At 42.9% G+C, this 15478-nt stretch overlaps 1 protein-coding gene across 1 annotated transcript in view; it reads left to right on the forward strand.

Annotated features, from left to right (window-relative positions):
• LOC123758038 (uncharacterized) overlaps window positions 1-15478 on the forward strand; it is a 150831-nt gene that overhangs the window by 98905 nt on the left and 36448 nt on the right. Inside the window, exon 4 of the mRNA XM_045742222.2 lies at window positions 9239-9422. Coding sequence (XP_045598178.1) covers window positions 9239-9422 — 184 coding nt within the window. The remainder of the gene's footprint in view (window positions 1-9238; window positions 9423-15478) is intronic.

The following is a 15478-nucleotide window of genomic DNA, read 5'->3' on the forward strand; positions in this document are numbered from 1 at the left end:
CAGAGTTGATAGAGTAGATAAAGACAGACTATTTAACATCAGGGGCACTCGCACTAGGGGGCATAGGTGGAAATTGAGTGCCCAAATGAGCCATAGAGACGTTAGAAAGATTTTTTTCAGTGTCAGAGTAGTAGACAAATGGAATGCATTAGGAAGTGATGTGGTGGAGGCTGACTCCATACTCAGCTTCAAGTGTAGATATGATAGAGCCCAATAGGCTCAGGAACCTGTACATTAGTTGATTGACAGTTGAGAGGCAGAACCAAAGAGCCAGAGTTCAACCCCCGCAAGCACAACTAGGTAAGTACAACTAGGTAAGTACACACACACACACACACACACACACACACACACACACACACACACACACACACACACACACACACACACACACACACACACACAAATGACAGAAGACCTAGACAGGAATATGATTGAAACAACATGGCCACCATTAACATAATAGAAAGAGCAGCTTCTGTTGCTAGCAGGAATGGATCTGGACTACTAATTATGGGAGACTTCAACCATGGGAATATAGATTGGAAGAACAGAGACCCGCATGGAGGACCAGAAACATGGAGGGCTAAGCTGCTGGACGTGGCAACAAGAAACTTTCTAAGCCAGCACATCAAAGAACCAACAAGAATGAGAGGAGAAGATGAACCAGCAATGCTTGATTTGATATTTACCCTAAATGAGTGGGATATAAGAGAAGTTAAGATGGAAGTGCCCTTGGGAATGAGTGACCACAGTGTATTGAACTTTGAGTACCTGGTAGAGCTAGGAATTATCTCCCCCAAAAAAGAACTAGGAATCAAAAGGCTGGCATACCGAAAGGGAAATTATGAACAAATGAGAAGTTTCCTAAGTGAAATACCTTGGGACACAGACCTCAGAGATAAGTCTGTACAGGGTATGATGGACTATGTTACCCAAAAAGTGTCAGGAGGCAGTAAATAGGTTCATCCCGGCCCAAAGGGAAAAATCCGAGAAGCAACAGAAGAATCCATGGTATAATAGGGCATGTATGGAAGCGAAAAAACTGAACAAAAAGGCGTGGAGGAACTTCCGGAATAACAGAACACCAGAAAGCAGAGAGAGATACCAGAGAACCAGGAATGAGTACGTCAGGGTGAGAAGAGAAGCAGAGAAAAGTTTTGAAAATGATATAGCAAACAAAGCCAAGACTGAACCAAAGCTACTCCACAGTCACATCAGAAGGAAAACAACAGTGAATATCATGGAATATCTCACCATGGATACTGAAAGAGTGTGCAGAGGCACTTTGCTTGCCACTCTCCATAGTGTATAGTAAGTCACTGGAGACAGGAGACCTACCAGAAATATGGAAGACGGCGAATGTGGTCCCAATATACAAAAAGGGCGACAGGCAAGAGGCACTGAACTACAGGCCAGTGTCCTTGACTTGTATACCATGCAAGGTGATGGAGAAGATCGTGAGAAAAAACCTGGTAACACATCTGGAGAGAAGGGACTTCGTGACAAATCGCCAACATGGGTTCAGGGAGGGTAAATCTTGCCTTACAGGCTTGATAGAATTCTACGATCAGGTGACAAAGATTAAGCAAGAAAGAGAGGGCTGGGCGGACTGCATTTTCTTGGATTGTCGGAAAGCCTTTGACACAGTACCGCATAAGAGGCTGGTACATAAGCTGGAGAGACAGGCAGGTGTAGCTGGTAAGGTGCTCCAGTGGATAAGGGAGTATCTAAGCAATAGGAAGCAGAGAGTTACGGTGAGGGGTGAGACCTCCGATTGGCGTGAAGTCACCAGTGGAGTCCCACAGGGCTCTGTACTCGGTCCTATCTTGTTTCTGATATATGTAAATGATCTCCCAGAGGGTATCGATTCATTTCTCTCAATGTTTGCGGACGATGCTAAAATTATGAGAAGGATTAAAACTGAAGAGGACTGTTTGAGGCTTCAAGAAGACCTAGACAAGCTGAAGGAATGGTCGAACAAATGGTTGTTAGAGTTTAACCCAACCAAATGTAATGTAATGAAGATAGGTGTAGGGAGCAGGAGGCCAGATACAAGGTATCATCTGGGAGAGGAAATTCTTCAGGAGTCAGAGAAGGAAAAAGACTTGGGGGTTGATATCACGCCAGACCTGTCTCCTGCAGCACATATCAAGCGGATAACATCAGCGGCATATGCCAGGCTGGATACCATACGAACGGCATTCAGAAACTTGTGTAAAGAATCATTCAGAACTTTGTATACCACATATGTCAGACCAATCCTGGAGTATGCAGCCCCAGCATGGAGTTCATATCTAGTCAAGGATAAGACTAAACTGGAAAAGGTTCAAAGGTTTGCCACCAGACTAGTACCCGAGCTGAGAGGTATGAGCTACGAGGAGAGACTACGGGAATTAAACCTCACTTCGCTGGAAGACAGAAGAGTTAGGGGGGACATGATCACCACATTCAAGATTCTGAAGGGAATTGATAGGGTAGATAAAGACAGTCTATTTAACACAAGAACACGCACAAGGGGACACAGGTGGAAACTGAGTGCCCAAATGAGCCACAGAGATATTAGAAAGAACTTTTTTAGTGTCAGAGTGGTTGACAAATGGAATGCATTAGGAAGTGATGTGGTGGAGGCTGACTCCATACACAGTTTCAAGTGTAGATATGATAGAGCCCGATAGGCTCAGGAATCTGTACACCTGTTGATTGATGGTTGAAAGGCGGGACCAAAGAGCCAGAGCTCAACCCCCGCAAACACAACTAGGTGAGTACACACACACACACACAGACACACACACACACACACACAAGGATCTGGTAGCTGAGTGAACAGCGCACAGGATTCATAATTCTGTGGCCCGGGTTCGATTCCCGGACCAGGTAGAAACAAATGGGCAAAGTTTCTTATCGTAGTTTGAAAGGAGCCGGTGGCTGAGCGGACACTTGTCACTGGATGCGTGATCCTGTGGTCCCGGGTTCGATCCCGGGCGCCGGCGAGAAAAAATGGGCAGAGTTTCTTTCACCCTGATGCCCTTGTTACCTAGCAGTAAATAAGTACCTGGGAGTTAGTCAGCTGCCACGGGCTGCTTTCTGGGAGTGGATGCCTAGTCGAAGACCGGCCCGTGGGGACACTAAGCCCCGAAATCATCTCAAGATAACCTCAAGATAAGATAACCCTTAATGCCCCTGTTACCTAGCAGTAAATAGGTACCTGGGAGTTAGACAGCTGTTACGGAGCTGCTTCCTGGGGGTCGGCCACCAGTACCACAGGAGAGAGAGAGAGAGAGAGAGAGAGAGAGAGAGAGAGAGAGAGAGAGAGAGAGAGAGAGAGAGAGAGAGAGAGAGAGAGAGAGAGAGAGAGAGAGAAAGACAGAGAGAGAGACAGAGAGAGAGAGAGTTTCCCCTTAGGGTTGGCGGTACCTCGTCAATGGAATGTTTCTGTTAAGATGTTTGCAACCAAAATAAACTGATCAGTACTTCAAAGACCTCTAGTGCTGTCTATCCTCTTCCTCTGAAGAGGATAAACAGCACTTCGTTACTGCATGCTCAGAAATTGCAGAGAAATGTAATGGGGAAATACAGGCCGTCCAGGTATGTGGAGACACGGATGGACTACACAACAAAAGCACAGTGGCAGAGAATAATGAACAAAGTGCGAGCACAGACCCAGACAGACTATCACACGCAACACAAAAGGAAGTTAGTGAGCAACAACAGAAGTCTGCAGGATCCTCTCCTACATATATCAGCAGAGCCAACACAGTCTTGTTGAGATAAACTTTTTGTTTTTTTGTTTTTTGAGATATATACAAGAGTTGTTACATTCTTGTACAGCCACTAGTACGCGTAGCGTTTCGGGCAGGTCCCTGGAATACGATCCCCGCCGCGAAGAATCGTTTTTTCATCCAAGTACACATTTTACTGTTGCGCTAAACAGAGGCTACAGTTAAGGAATTGCGCCCAGTAAATCCTCCCCGGCCAGGATACGAACCCATGACAAAGCGCTCGCGGAACGCCAGGCGAGTGTCTTACCACTACACCACGTGGTAAGACTATGATAAACTATGACAAACAAACAAAGCATGAACGTGGAACTTGCCGATATTATGCAGGAGGTGGGTGTAAACATGAGCTGTAAGGAAGAACTAATGTAACATTAGTTCTACAATATAACCACCCAAGAAACTGCAGAAATACCCTAAATACAGGAATGATAACTGCAAATGCTTCCACGCCGAAACTGCGTCCAAATTCGCTAACCAAAAAGGAGAGTTTGAACAAACAATGACCAGATTTTCATATCAAGGAACAAAGCAATTAAAATCAGAAGAACAGACTATGTTAGTTTGATGAGATGTTGAGGGGGATTTATATTTCAGTAGATAGTAATCTGCTATGGTGTGCCACAAACTCCAGGGGCCGGATTCAGGAAGGTACTTACGAAGGTTTTCCCTCTTATCTAACAAGGTGTTCCCTCTTAGCGCCTTCGTGGCGGCTACGTCGTATTCAAGTAGCTACACTAAGTGGAAAAACCTTCGTAAGTTCATTCCGGGATTTAAGTGTGGTTTCGACCACTCGTAGCTTTACGTAAACTGTCTATAAGTCATTTTTTCTCTACTACATAATACTGAGATCGATTTATGATATTGGAACATGACCAAAATATTATAGCTTGTGAATCTAGTAAAGAGGAGTCCTTCGTGTTAGTTATATATGCATTCTCTGCTTGAAACTTGAAGTAAATATGTGTTTGATGATAGTAGAATTAGTTTTATAATAGCAAGATATTATACCAGTAGTTATTAAGTAAATAAACACTGGTGAACATGAAATATGAGAGAAGGTGATGAGCCCTGCCTGATGGGATCATTTACTTTCACCAAATGCCCCTGTTCACCTAGTAGTAAGGGTGTACCTTAGCTATACATACCCATTTCTAATTTATTTAGTTTGGTTTTATTTTGAAATTAAATCTGGGTGAGACAAAATAAAAATATGCTGCACAAATGATGTTAGGTAAGGAGAAGGGTAAAAATGTCACAAACTTTATTCATTGAATACTTAAAGCTATAATTATGACTATATAGACTATTAAAAAGGAGAGAGGGAAGTAGGGGTCCAAGACCTCTTCCTGTTATACAATTTGGGTGTGGAACAAGTAATTATCAAAAGAAGGCACCAGGCCGGGAAGGCTATGTAGCAGTAAGGCAGTGAGGTGAGGCAGCTACTTATTTGAGGAATGCTTATTTTATTTACCTTATAAGCTGAGGCAACTTATTTTATTTGAGGAATACTCAGCTGATTCCTCTACATTTAGCATGGAACAAATTTGTGTCCAAGACCTCTTCCTGTTACTCAATTTGGCTGTGTGTAACCAAACTAGAAGTGCTCTACAAATCAAGGGACCCAGAATGTGGAATGACCTCCCGAATCATGTCAAAGGCTGTACCTCTCTCAACCAGTTTGAGAGTTAAACCAAGTACTGCCTAATTAACTCCATGTAACCTAACTTACCTCTTAAATGTCAACCCATGTCTTGCTATTTTTTAAAAAACGCTGTTCACCAACATGTGCAATTGCTGAGTTATGCTATGCTAACCCCCCTTTTTGTATTTTTTATTCCTTCTTTCAACACAATTTATACCTAATCCCGATTACTATTAAGTTTTAGTCTGTGTTTTTTCCCCCACACCTTGCCCGAAATGCTATGAGTATTAGTGGCTTTAGGTATTGTATGTACTAGCTCTGTCTATAAATCCAACATTATGTTTGTAAATCAACTGTATGTACTTTTCCTGAATAAAATGTGTTTATTATTTATTTTTTAATCAGTAAGTATTAAAAGAAGGCACCAAGCTGGGAAGGCTATGTAGCACCATTGTGTGTAACAATAAACCAAATTTTTTTTTAACAAATAATGCACCTGTATGGTAAAACAAATCCTGTGAGCTGTAAAAATATTGATGCAGTTATTTAAATGAAAAATATAATGAAAGAAATATTACTGGTTTATTTTTATCCTATCTTTTTGTACTGTACAGTATATCCAAGGAAGTGAAAAATTGAGACATAATGCACAATTTAATGAATGATTAGCATGGATTAGCAGTTCAAAAGAAATATGACTATTACATATCAACATGAGATCTTAATGATCCATGGTCAACATGATTTAATAAGGATAATACAGGACTGAATTTGTAATAATACAAACTATAATTTAAAATCTTTATTACTGATTTTTTTTATTAAGAAGATTAGGTATACACAGCAATGTGCTGCTACCCTATTCTATATGGAATATTACACAGTGTAGATAAAAACTAGCTATAAGTTTATCTAATACTCCCATCTCACAGGATGGTTAGACATACTGTACATGGAATCAATTTAGAAAATACCAGCCTCAATACAAAAAACAAATCAACTCTGACTAAACAACTTTAAGCAATTTTCACAAGAGGTAAGCACTGAATCATGGAAACATCATATTATAATTACTCTTACCAGTTTCTACAAGACTCCTCTCAAACAATGTATTTTTAAACATGTTTAGGTATACACAGCAATGTGCTGCTTCCCTATTCTGTATAAAGTAGTCTCCGTGGTGTAGTGGTAAGACACTCGCCTGGCGTTCCGCGAGCGCTATGTCATGGGTTCGTATCCTGGCCGGGGAGGATTTACTGGGCGCAATTCCTTAACTGTAGCCTCTGTTTAACGCAACAGTAAAATGCGTACTTGGATGAAAAAACGATTCTTCACGGCAGGGGATCGTATTCCAGGGACCATAGGATTAAGGACTTGCCCGAAACGCTACGCGTACTAGTGGCTGTACAAGAATGTAACAACTCTTGTATATATCTCAAAAAAAAAAAAAAAAAAAAAAAAAAAAAAAAAAAAAAAAAAAAAAAAAAAAAAAAAAAAAAAAAAAAAGGACCACACAGTGTAGATCAAAAACCAGCTACAAGCTCATCCAACATCCTCACCTCACAGGATGGCCAGTCATACATGGAATTAGGAGAGAACAAAATACTTAATGCTGATCTATTAGCCTCCACTGGCAAAATCTGGGTGCAGCACAAGAATATCTTCCAATATTCCTGAGTGTATGAAGTAATTACAGAGCTCAAAATACCTCATACCATTTGGTATGAAGTCACTGATAACAGGACAATCACAGATATAGTGTTGGAGAGTATGTTCTCTCAAGTAGGACTGAAAACAGAGGTTTTTTTTCCACCAAGAGGGCTATAAACCCATGGAACCGCCTACCCGCTAAAGCCGTAAATGCCAAATTCCAGCTAAAAAATATCATTAAGACAATTGGCGGGCCCTTTAACAAGCCGCCGGCTTTCTGTCCTCTTCGAGGCCACTAGATAGTTAGTGGCCCTTGGGTAAATTCAGTAAATATATACAATAATTGTCAGCGCATCTTCCGAGCAACAAGGACAGCTACACAGTATCTCTTAGAATTACGTAGGTAAACAACAAATGTAACATATTTGTTTACTACAATGTCGGTGCTGGCTGTAGAAGTTGAAAAAACATTGTTTTACTTCGAAATATACTAATTTTATAAGAAAATTCGACGTAAATAGGCGGCAGTAGAGCTCCGATAAGCCAGCGCTAAATCTTCAATATGAAGAATGTTGCTGCTCTCTGATTGGCCAAACGAAACACAGTAGTGACCTCTATCGGCACGCAGGTGAACCAACAAATTTCTTCCTAAGTGGACGTTATTGAATCGCACCTAAGCATCTTCTTAGGGCGCACTTAGGAACCTTCGTAGCAAACCCACTTACGAAGAAATACACAGAGCTTCCTGAATCTAGGTCCAGCAGTCTTGTGTTAAAGAAAACTAATATCACACTCCTATATTGAGGACTTATAGAAAACGAGTTGCATCAGTAACTCATATAAATACACACAGAGCGGTGTGACTGAAATTATCATAAACTCAAGAATATTGAAAGATATTCTTGTGCTGTACCCAGAGAGTGCTAATGGAGGCTAATAGAGTAGCAGCACATTTTATGTTCTCTCCTGACTCCATATAGTGAACCATGCTCATAGTGAATCATGCTCATAGTGAACCTCCGTGGTGTAGTGGTAAGAATTAAATTTTGCCCCGAGGGGCGAGTTTATTGGGCAGCGCCACTCATCTTGTGAGTGGACACACCGCCATAGCAGCATGTACGACACTCCCCAATAGGAAGAAAATAGTGGTAAGACACTCGCCTGGCGTTCCGCGAGCGCTATGTCATGGGTTCGTATCCTGGCCGGGGAGGATTTACTGGGCGCAAATCCTTAACCCTAGCCTCTGTTTAACTCAACAGTAAAATGTGTACCTGGATGAAAAAACGATTCTTCGCGGCGGGGATCGTATTCCAGGGACTTGCCCGAAACGCTACGCGAACTAGTGGCTGTACAAGAATGTAACAACTCTTGTATATATCTCAAAAAAAAAAAAAAAAATGAACCTGTGAGGTGTGGATGATGGATGAGCTTGTGGCTGGGTTTGACCTACACTGTAATCTGCCCTACAGAATATGGTAGCAGCATATTGCTAAGTGCACCTAAGCTTGTTAATATGAAACAAAAAATTATCTGTTTATTTAATCTACAATGAACGTTTAATTTAGTTATAGCAGGTAGTTAATTATGACAACTGAGGGACCTGTAATGGATACTTATGGCTTTAGTTTGCCTTCGCCACATCAGAAATATTTTGATAGTGAGCTACGAGGCGAAGAAATTGAGTGAGAGATAAATCAAACAGCCACACATATATCACATTCATTCCACATATATACATATGGTTGAGAGACTTTTGATAGGCCGCCGGCTTACTGTCCTAAACGAGGCTCTTAGTGGCCCTCAGGTAAATTCAGGTAAAATACCTACCTACGTCTATAATGAGTATGTCTAAGAAAGCACCTTAAGACCTGAGGATGGGCTGGTGGTGTGAGTGTGATGGTGATGGTGTGAGTGTGGTGCTGATGGTGATGGTGTGAGTGTGGTGCTGATGGTGATGGTGTGAGTGTGGTGCTGATGGTGATGGTGTGAGTGTGGTGCTGATGGTGATGGTGATGGTGTGAGTGTGGTGCTGATGGTGATGGTGTGAGTGTGGTGCTGATGGTGATGGTGTGAGTGTGATGGTGATGGTGATAGTGTGAGTGTGGTGCTGATGGTGATGGTGATGGTGTGGTGCTGATGGTGATAGTGTTGTGTACCATCACAGGTGTGAGAGTGGCAGAAGGAGTGTCCCCGGGAGTGCTGGAGCCCCTGGCCAGGCCTGCAGCAGCGAGGGTGCCGCCGCTGCCCAAAAAGACAGGAAGTCTGGTCGACCTGGAGCTGAGTGGTGTGGACGACGCAGGTGTGAGTCGTGCGTGTGCTGTGGCCAGCACGCTCCTGCCCCCTGGCGGGTGAGTCCTACACTCTCCCTCTCCCTCTACACTGCTTCAAAAACACTGTGATATATATATATATATATATATATATATATATATATATATATATATATATATATATATATATATATATATATATATATATATATATATATATATATATGCGAACAAGCCTGAATGGTCCCCAGGACAATATGCAACTGAAAACTCACACCCCAGAAGTGACTCGAACCCATACTCCCAGAAGCAACGCAACTGGTATGTACAAGACGCCTTAATCCACTTGACCATCACGACCGGACAAAATGAGGTGATAGCCGAGGCTATTTGAACCACCCCACCGCCGACACTCGGATAGTTATCTTGGGCATAGCATTTTACCAAATCACCTCATTCTTTGGGGCACACGTGAGGAACACAAATGCGAACAAGCCTGAATGGTCCCCAGGACAATATGCAACTGAAAACTCACACCCCAGAAGTGACTCGAACCCATACTCCCAGAAGCAACGCAACTGGTATGTACAAGACGCCTTAATCCACTTGACCATCACGACCGGACAAAATGGGGTGATAGCCGAGGCTATTTGAACCACCCCACCGCCGGCACTCGGATAGTTATCTTGGGCATAGCATTTTACCAAATCACCTCATTCTTTGGGGCACACGTGAGGAACACAAATGCGAACAAGCCTGAATGTTTCAGTTGCATATTGTCCTGGGGACCATTCAGGCTTGTTCGCATTTGTGTTCCTCACGTGTGCCCCAAAGAATGAGGTGATTTGGTAAAATGCTATGCCCAAGATAACTATCCGAGTGCCGGCGGTGGGGTGGTTCAAATAGCCTCGGCTATCACCTCATTTTGTCCGGTCGTGATGGTCAAGTGGATTAAGGCGTCTTGTACATACCAGTTGCGTTGCTTCTGGGAGTATGGGTTCGAGTCACTTCTGGGGTGTGAGTTTTCAGTTGCATATTGTCCTGGGGACCATTCAGGCTTGTTCGCATTTGTGTTCCTCACGTGTGCCCCAAAGAATGAGGTGATTTGGTAAAATGCTATGCCCAAGATAACTATCCGAGTGCCGGCGGTGGGGTGGTTCAAATAGCCTCGGCTATCACCTCATTTTGTCCGGTCGTGATGGTCAAGTGGATTAAGGCGTCTTGTACATACCAGTTGCGTTGCTTCTGGGAGTATGGGTTCGAGTCACTTCTGGGGTGTGAGTTTTCAGTTGCATATTGTCCTGGGGACCATTCAGGCTTGTTCGCATTTGTGTTCCTCACGTGTGCCCCAAAGAATGAGGTGATTTGGTAAAATGCAATGCCCAAGATAACTATCCGAGTGCCGGCGGTGGGGTGGTTCAAATAGCCTCGGCTATCACCTCATTTTGTCCGGTCGTGATGGTCAAGTGGATTAAGGCGTCTTGTACATACCAGTTGCGTTGCTTCTGGGAGTATGGGTTCGAGTCACTTCTGGGGTGTGAGTTTTCAGTTGCATATTGTCCTGGGGACCATTCAGGCTTGTTCGCATTTGTGTTCCTCACGTGTGCCCCAAAGAATGAGGTGATTTGGTAAAATGCTATGCCCAAGATAACTATCCGAGTGCCGGCGGTGGGGTGGTTCAAATAGCCTCGGCTATCACCTCATTTTGTCCGGTCGTGATGGTCAAGTGGATTAAGGCGTCTTGTACATACCAGTTGCGTTGCTTCTGGGAGTATGGGTTCGAGTCACTTCTGGGGTGTGAGTTTTCAGTTGCATATTGTCCTGGGGACCATTCAGGCTTGTTCGCATTTGTGTTCCTCACGTGTGCCCCAAAGAATGAGGTGATTTGGTAAAATGCTATGCCCAAGATAACTATCCGAGTGCCGGCGGTGGGGTGGTTCAAATAGCCTCGGCTATCACCTCATTTTGTCCGGTCGTGATGGTCAAGTGGATTAAGGCGTCTTGTACATACCAGTTGCGTTGCTTCTGGGAGTATGGGTTCGAGTCACTTCTGGGGTGTGAGTTTTCAGTTGCATATTGTCCTGGGGACCATTCAGGCTTGTTCGCATTTGTGTTCCTCACGTGTGCCCCAAAGAATGAGGTGATTTGGTAAAATGCTATGCCCAAGATAACTATCCGAGTGCCGGCGGTGGGGTGGTTCAAATAGCCTCGGCTATCACCTCATTTTGTCCGGTCGTGATGGTCAAGTGGATTAAGGCGTCTTGTACATACCAGTTGCGTTGCTTCTGGGAGTATGGGTTCGAGTCACTTCTGGGGTGTGAGTTTTCAGTTGCATATTGTCCTGGGGACCATTCAGGCTTGTTCGCATTTGTGTTCCTCACGTGTGCCCCAAAGAATGAGGTGATTTGGTAAAATGCTATGCCCAAGATAACTATCCGAGTGCCGGCGGTGGGGTGGTTCAAATAGCCTCGGCTATCACCTCATTTTGTCCGGTCGTGATGGTCAAGTGGATTAAGGCGTCTTGTACATACCAGTTGCGTTGCTTCTGGGAGTATGGGTTCGAGTCACTTCTGGGGTGTGAGTTTTCAGTTGCATATTGTCCTGGGGACCATTCAGGCTTGTTCGCATTTGTGTTCCTCACGTGTGCCCCAAAGAATGAGGTGATTTGGTAAAATGCTATGCCCAAGATAACTATCCGAGTGCCGGCGGTGGGGTGGTTCAAATAGCCTCGGCTATCACCTCATTTTGTCCGGTCGTGATGGTCAAGTGGATTAAGGCGTCTTGTACATACCAGTTGCGTTGCTTCTGGGAGTATGGGTTCGAGTCACTTCTGGGGTGTGAGTTTTCAGTTGCATATTGTCCTGGGGACCATTCAGGCTTGTTCGCATTTGTGTTCCTCACGTGTGCCCCAAAGAATGAGGTGATTTGGTAAAATGCTATGCCCAAGATAACTATCCGAGTGCCGGCGGTGGGGTGGTTCAAATAGCCTCGGCTATCACCTCATTTTGTCCGGTCGTGATGGTCGAGTGGATTAAGGCGTCTTGTACATACCAGTTGCGTTGCTTCTGGGAGTATGGGTTCGAGTCACTTCTGGGGTGTGAGTTTTCAGTTATATATATATATATATATATATATATATATATATATATATATAAATGTGTCTTATATGTAGTTAACAACTCCCACACAGTCACGCCAACCACCATATTCTCAGCATTTGGCACTCTGTAAAAGAATGCAAAAAGCTTTCCCTAAACAGGAACGATTGTCTCAAAGCGACACACTAAAACAATTCTGGCAGATAATCGCTAATGCTAATATTGTATAACTCTACACCCACAACTGACACACACACACATTATACACCAACACCCACAACTGACACACACACATTATACACCAACACCCACAACTGACACACACACACACACATTATACACCAACACCCACAACTGACACACACACACACACATTATACACCAACACCCACAACTGACACACACACATTATACACCAACACCCACAACTGACACACACACATTATACACCAACACCCACAACTGACACACACACATTATACACCAACACCCACAACTGACACACACACATTATACACCAACACCCACAACTGACACACACACATTATACACCAACACCCACAACTGACACACACACACATTATACACCAACACCCACAACTGACACACACACACACACATTATACACCAACACCCACAACTGACACACACACACACACACATTATACACCCACACCCACAACTGACACACACACACACACATTATACACCCACACCCACAACTGACACACACACACACACATTATACACCAACACCCACAACTGACACACACACACACACATTATACACCAACACCCACAACTGACACACACACACATTATACACCAACACCCACAACTGACACACACACACACACATTATACACCAACACCCACAACTGACACACACACACACACATTATACACCCCACACCCACAACTGACACACACACACATTATACACCAACACCCACAACTGACACACAAGTATATTTCGAATAGTTTAAGTTTCAGCGTTCATAGAATATGTCAGCAAATATACACATAAACTGTACAATTCTGTATGTTATTATAAAAAAGAATAGCACAAATTAACAATAATAATAATAATAATAATGGGTTAAATTCACAATAACAAGGTATCATTAACCTTACACTAACCCACTCATTAGTCTTAAGATGTTTATTTTGTATAAGGCTGCCCTCACAGTCACAATAACCAGGTTGAAACATAGCTATACTAAGACCACATATTAATAATAACAACACTACATACCACTAGGATGGTCTAAACTAACATATTAATGATAACAACACTACATACCACTAGGATGGTCTACACCAACATATTAATAATAACAACACTACATACCACTAGGATGGTCTAAACTAACATATTAATGATAACAACACTACATACCACTAGGATGGTCTAAACTAACATATTAATGATAACAACACTACATACCACTAGGATGGTCTACACCAACATATTAATGATAACAACACTACATACCACTAGGATGGTCTACACCAACATATTAATGATAACAACACTACATACCACTAGGATGGTCTAAACTAACATATTAATGATAACAACACTACATACCACTAGGATGGTCTAAACTAACATATTAATGATAACAACACTACATACCACTAGGATGGTCTACACCAACATATTAATGATAACAACACTACATACCACTAGGATGGTCTACACCAACATATTAATGATAACAACACTACATACCACTAGGATGGTCTACACCAACATATTAATGATAACAACACTACATACCACTAGGATGGTCTACACCAACATATTAATGATAACAACACTACATACCACTAGGATGGTCTACACCAACATATTAATGATAACAACACTACATACCACTAGGATGGTCTACACCAACATATTAATGATAACAACACTACATACCACTAGGATGGTCTAAACCAAAGTGTTGAAGCCAGAAACAAAGCACCTTTAAACCCACTAATAAATCAAAAACAGTTTTGTATTGGTCCAGGATGATCTGAAACACTTCAGATTATAGGGAAATTAATTAGGTCTGAACCCACCCATATGTCTTAACAATTTCATATTGATCCTTGATGGCCCGAAACTTAAAGAGCGAGGTTGAACAAATGAACACTAATCCCACTTATGAGTTGGATGAGGTTCATTTGTTTAACCTTCATCAACACTAACAGTTCACGTTCACTACACTGAGCTTGCAACACATTAACACAACATAAACTTATTAGTTATAACAACTCTAAATTGGGGAAGGGGTGTGTGGGAAGGGACGGAGGAGGCAGGTGCTCTGCATAGTGAGGACACGACACAGGTCACAATCAGTGTGTCGTCATCAACAGGTACAGGTCACAATCAATGTGTCGTCATCAACAGGTACAGGTCACAATCAATGTGTCGTCATCAACAGGTACAGGTCACAATCAGTGTGTCGTCATCAACAGGTACAGGTCACAATCAGTGTGTCGTCATCAACAGGTACAGGTCACAATCAGTGTGTCGTCATCAACAGGTACAGGTCACAATAAGTGTGTCGTCATCAACAGGTACAGGTCACAATCAGTGTGTCGTCATCAACAGGTACAGGTGAGAATAAGTGTGTCGTCATCATCAGGTACAGGTGACAATCAATGTGTCGTCATCAACAGGTACAGGTCACAATCAGTGTGTCGTCATCAACAGGTACAGGTCACAATCAGTGTGTCGTCATCAACAGGTACAGGTCACAATCAGTGTGTCGTCATCAACAGGTACAGGTCACAATCAGTGTGTCGTCATCACCAGGTACAGGTCACAATCAGTGTGTCGTCATCAACAGGTACAGGTCACAATCAGTGTGTCGTCATCAACAGGTACAGGTCACAATCAGTGTGTCGTCATCAACAGGTACAGGTCACAATAAGTGTGTCGTCATCAACAGGTACAGGTCACAATCAGTGTGTCGTCATCAACAGGTACAGGTCACAATCAGTGTGTCGTCATCAACAGGTACAGGTCACAATCAGTGTGTC

Source organism: Procambarus clarkii, chromosome 40, assembly GCF_040958095.1.
Source record: "Procambarus clarkii isolate CNS0578487 chromosome 40, FALCON_Pclarkii_2.0, whole genome shotgun sequence".
Taxonomy (NCBI): Eukaryota; Metazoa; Arthropoda; class Malacostraca; order Decapoda; family Cambaridae; genus Procambarus; species Procambarus clarkii.